Source organism: Beta vulgaris, chromosome 8 (genome assembly GCF_026745355.1).
Source record: "Beta vulgaris subsp. vulgaris cultivar EL10 chromosome 8, EL10.2, whole genome shotgun sequence".
In the NCBI taxonomy this organism is placed as follows: domain Eukaryota; kingdom Viridiplantae; phylum Streptophyta; class Magnoliopsida; order Caryophyllales; family Amaranthaceae; genus Beta; species Beta vulgaris.
This window is the reverse complement of record NC_079209.1, coordinates 13,089,775-13,095,540: the sequence shown is the minus strand read 5'-3', so window position 1 is coordinate 13,095,540 and position 5,766 is coordinate 13,089,775. Positions and strand designations below refer to the sequence as shown.

The following is a 5,766-nucleotide window of genomic DNA, read 5'->3' as shown; positions in this document are numbered from 1 at the left end:
ACCATGATGAGTTTAATGAAATGGCTAGGGAATTTCAAAGCCTCCAACATTTCATGAAGAAGATCCCAGTCTATTGCATCATACGCCTATTTCATGTCAAGCTTCATTAATATACTTGGTCTAGAGCCCTGCCTACCATAGTGTTTCACCAAGTGTTGACAAACCATAATGTTATGCACAATGAATCTCTCATGTACAAAAGCCCCTTGATTCTCAGCTATTAAGCTGGGCAAAACCAACTTTTACCTATTGCATAACGCCTTAGTAATAATCTTATACAATAATTACAACATGCAATAGGTCTAAATTAGGGCATGCTACTTTAGGAACCATGTTTAAAATAGTAGAATTTACCTCCCTTAACAAGTTACCTATTTGGAGGCAATCCAGCACAACATCAATGACCTCCTATCCAATTATAGCCCATGTATCTTTGTGGAAAAAGCCCCCAAAACCATCAGGACCAGGAGCTTTCTCCCCAGATATAGACCCAACTGCCTTATTTACTTCCTCAACATCAAATGGTCTACACAGTACTTGAATCTGGTCTTTAGTGAGCATTGGACCCCTCTCAATTACCACCTTCTTTACTGGAACTCTATCAGCCATAGTATTGCCAAGCAATTCTTCATAGTATCTTAAAAAAGCATCTATGACTTTTTGAGGTTCATCTTGCCACTCACCAGCACTGTCATTTATAGCATATGCACTGTTTTTAATTCTTCGTGCTTTGATAGATTGGTCAAAAAGGTGGGAATTTTCATCTCCCTCCTTGCACCAACTCAATTTTTCCTTTTGGCTTAGGAAGGACATATATAGCTTATGCACTCTTCTATACTCCACATTTGCATTATGTTCTGCCTCCTTTTTAACTGAATTTGTAATATCATCCTGAGGATCTGCCTGGCATCTTGATAAGTTATGCAAAGCCTTGATCTCAACAACATGTATATCATTAAAGCCCTCAGCATTCAGTTTCTTCATAGCTTTTTTCACAAGTTTCATTTTGCACACCACTTTAAACATGGAGGTGCCCTCAATTCTAGTATTCCAGCATGCTCTCACAATCTCTTGGAAATTCCCAACTGAGCTCAACATGGTAAAGTACTTGAAAGGTTGTCTATAAGTTTGTAGTTGTGAGCAGACATTCACAATCATTGGGCTATGGTCAAAACTTGCCTCTGGCATGAAGTGTGCAGCTGCACTTGGAAAAGCTTCCTCCCATGCCTCATTTACCATGACCCTGTCTAATTTGATGAATACCCTATTGTCCTTCTGCTGCTTATTATTCCAGGTAAACATACACCCAATGCTATTCAAGTCATTCATCCCACACCTCATCATACAGTTTAGGATGTCAACAGCCTCCTGGGGCCTCACAGCAGCCCCTATTCTCTCCTCATACTTCATTATACAATTTAAATCTCCCATCATAATCCAAGGACCACTGATGTTATCATGAAGAAGCACCAGATCCTCCCACAACTCAGTCCTCTCAGCAGCAGTATCGGAAGCATATATAAAAGAACACTCCTATCTGCAAACCTACAATGAATCACCTGACTTGTGCACTTTAAAATATTCACATGAAAACTATTTGGGTTCCATGCTAACAGAATTCTCCCACCTTTGTGATTTACCAAAGTTGAGGTAAAACACCACCCAACAAACAACCTTTGATAAAGGTCTCCCAGTTTAGGAGTCTTTACCTTTGTCTTAAGGAGACTAACAACCCCCACATTCTTCATGTTAAGGAATTTCTTAACATCTAACTGTTTTTGGTGGCTCTTAATCCCCCTAACATTCCAGCATACTAGTCTATCCATTAATATCAGGAGGAATGCTCCCTCCTTTATCATGATTATTCACCTTTGTACACTGAACAAAACCAACTACCACTTCAGTTACAGTCTCCTTTAATGGGGTAAATTCATTCTGTGTACCCACTGGTGCAGGAGAAGAGATTAATCGTCTGGCAGGGTTCCTTACTCTCTGAAAATCTTGTTCCAGTTCCTTGACAGTCCCATCATTCTTGTGTGCCACCTCAACATTAGTTACTTTTTGTCTCCACTCTTGTATACACACATTCTTCCTGCATTCATTTGTGTTATGTCCTAGACCCTTGCAAGTCTGGCATAGAATTGGTTTCCATTCATAATCTACCTTCACCTTGGTTAGCTGATCTTTCTCATTAATGAAAGAGATATCATCAGACAACTCCTTATCAACGTGCACTTCTAACAAAATACGAGCATATTGAAGTTTTTCTCTCTTAATTGTGGCTTGGTCATACTTCACGACTTTCCCAATTTGTCCAACAATTTTGTTCAAACAACCCTGTCCCCATTATTTAAACTCCAGATGCAAATGTACCCATGTAGGAAGGGTTTTAACATCCTCTTTGAACATATCTATATCCTGGTGCCATGGTTTAATGATTACTGGCTTATTATCAAAGAAGATATGATTTCCATTCAACATGTGGTCCTTCTTCTTCATAGTCCTAAACCTCACCATAAACACCCCCTTCTTCACCATTATCACCTTGTCCACTCCCAGATTTCTCCATACCCTCCTAATGAATCGTCCTTCTATAACAACCTGGGGGGGTTACTTCCAACCACATAACAATATATTGATGAAGCCCAGTAATCAAGCTCAGGTTGAATTTCAGCTATATCAACCTTAACAGGTAAGACATGACCCCTATTTTCATTCACAACAGTATCAGGCGAAAAGAAGATTGGAATAGGGTCTATACTTACAATCCTTTCAGGTTGTTCCTATTATCTTCTTCCTTCAGACCTCTGCATCACATCCAACCATTCCAAAAACTGAAATCTGACTTCAGACTGCTGTTGGAGTGTAGCAAGCGACTATCTGGGCGATAAAATATCCTCCCGGACAATGTTCTCAACATCCAACGCAGTTACCCCCTATATTTCATCCATTGATTTCATATTTTTAGCCTGAGTATCCGACTGTGGTCCCATCATTTTTCCAAGCGACGTCACCGTTTGCTTTCCCCGAGCTTTCGATTTCCTTGCCAAGGCCACCGATATCGGAGGGGTCACCTAGGCTAGAGAGAACATCCTATATTTACTTTCTTTATATCAAAAGGTTTTAGACTAGAGGCCAAGAAGTTAAATCTTAAACAGCCAAATTTAAACTCTATTAAACCAATAAAATTCCAAAACACCAATGAAATCAATAAAGAAATCTGGAATAAAAAGTATGTGCGCCACAGTTTCCTAACTAACAAAGCAACACATATAGAAACTAAAACGGTGATAATGAAACGGTAATCAACTACTAATTAAGTAATTATATTATATATTTTTCTAATAATATCATAAAAAGGATTTCTCTTTCTTTCTAATATCGGGACCATAATAATAACGCCAAATAAAACAATTAAGCAAACTTTTCACAACAAATCTACACATAAATCAATATTCATAAATCTTCAGCGCAAGTTATCAAAGCTAGGGTTAGTGAAATTAGGACGAAAACAAAGAATTAGGCTGTTTTCCAACTCCAATTAATGAAAAATAAGAATTCACAAACCCTAAACCTTTTTTGCTGCGCAATGTAAATCCATCAAAACCAATTGTCTGAACATAATTATTTCAGAAAAAATTAACAAATTATTGGATTAAAATTAACAAATTAATAAATCTTCGCTCGCAAGTTATCAAAGCTAGGGTTAGCGAAATTAGGACGAAAACAAAGAATTAGGCTGTTTTCCAACTCCAATTAATGAAAAATAAGAATTCACAAACCCTAAACCTTTTTTGCTGCGCGATGTAAATCCATCAAAACCAATTGTCTGAACATAATTATTTCAGAAAAAATTAACAAATTATTGGATTAAAAAGAAAAAAACTCCAAATTTTTAGTTGAAATTTGAGAAACGAATTCGAATTAAAAAGACAAAGAAAAGGAGCATACCCGAATTGACTTCAACCAGATCTTGTGTGAGAAAAACGGGGAGCGACAGTGAAAATATTAGTGACGGCTGAAAGAGGACGACGAGCGACGCTGAATGGCATCGTGGCAGTTCGTTGTTGTTCGTGGTAAACGAAATTGGCGTTTTTGGTTTTCGCTGATGGCGTTGCTGGTGAAGAAAGGAGGAGATGATGAGAGAGATGACGGTGCTGATGGCACTGAAGAAAAGAGGAGAGGATGAATTTCGCTATTCGATTTGGGGTTTAGGGTTATGTTGAGGAGAGAGAGTGAGATGAGAGAGGTCTGGTAAGTGAAGTGAGAGAGGAGAGGTCTGGTAAGTGGAGTGAGAGAGGAGAGGTTGGGCCGTTTATTTTGGGTTGTTCTAAGTGAGAGAGGAGAGGTTGGGCCGTTGTAAGGTAGAAATCTTATGCGGTCCACCAAACCGCATCAATTTTTTTTAATCTGATGCGTTCCACAAGAGGACCGTATCAGATTGTCCTCCCAACTTTCCCTCCCATTTTTAACATTGATTTTAGGATGCAGTTTTACAAAAACCGAATCTGTCACTTAGTAACATATAAGGTTTTTTCCACTAGTAAATTCATGTCTTTTGTATAAGCATGTTTGAATATTTACGATTTTTATTTATGAACTTTTGAATTATGTCTTTAGTATAATATTATTATATAGTTTGATATTTGAATCTATATTCAAATATTTTAGAAGGAGTTTGATCTAAATTCATCTTAAAATGTTTAAAAACGGGTGTTTTTTTAACTATTATTATTTTCCAAAGGTTATTTCTGGAGGGAGTTATTTTCTTTATGTCTTTATATGACTAACTTCGTAAGTATTACTATTCTTTTTAATGGAAGATTACTTCCAAAATATTTTTATTATATATATGGTTTTTTCATCATATACCCCTGACAATTTATTTTTTGCACCATATACCCTTTCAAGTTTCCAAATTCACCATATACCCCCTACCTTTCAAAAAATACATCAAACTACCTTTATGACTAATAGTATTAGACTTCCATTATTCATTAATCTCTAATCCCCTCTAATGTTAATCAAATCATCTAAACCTAAGCCCTTTGACCCTAATCCTAACCCAGTCCCTAACCCCTAATATCCTAACCCGTAATACCCTAACCCTAACAACCCAAACATCATCCCTTTCCCACCCCACCCCACCCCACCCCACCCCTCCCCCCACCACCCCGCAGCCCCCCCTTCCCCCACCACCCCGAAGCTCCCGTCCCCGACAGCCCCACCTCCGAAGCCCCCTCCCACACATCCCCAAATTAAAGCACCCTCCCTCGCATCCCCACAGTCCCCTCCCCCGTACCTCGAGCCCCCCTCGCAACCCCCTCCCCTTCCCCTTCCCCTGCAATCACACAACCCTCCTACACCGCAACCCCACAGCTTAACACCACAAATAAAAGAGAGAGAAATAATGCGAATATTGCAACCAGAACTGATACGAAGCTGGCAACCAAATTTGATGCGAGAGGAGGGTGTTGCGGGGTAAGGGGGGCTGCGAGAGAGGAGGATGTTGTGGTCGAGGGGGGTTGCAAGATAGGAGGATGTTGCAGGGGAGAGGATGCGGGTTTGAAAGGGAGGAGGATGGGTTGCGGGTCTGAAGGGTGAGGGGGGTTGCGGGGGCTGTGGAGTGGTGGGTCAGTGGGGGGCTGGGGTAATGGGTGGGGGAGTGGGGGGTAAGGGGTAGGGCCGGGGTAAGGGGTAGGGGACTGGGGGGATGGTTAGGGTTAGAGTTAGGGTATTAGATTAGAGGTTAGGCTTAGGTTTAGG

General features: G+C 39.9%; 1 protein-coding gene across 1 annotated transcript; it reads right to left on the bottom strand.

Annotated features, from left to right (window-relative positions):
* Nucleotides 1-408: 408 nt before the first annotated feature.
* Nucleotides 409-1,410, bottom strand: LOC125492897 (uncharacterized). The gene has a single exon (XM_048635639.1). It carries the CDS (start codon nt 1,408-1,410, stop codon nt 409-411), a length of 1,002 nt encoding a protein of 333 aa, XP_048491596.1.
* Between the last annotated feature and the right edge of the window lie 4,356 nt (nt 1,411-5,766).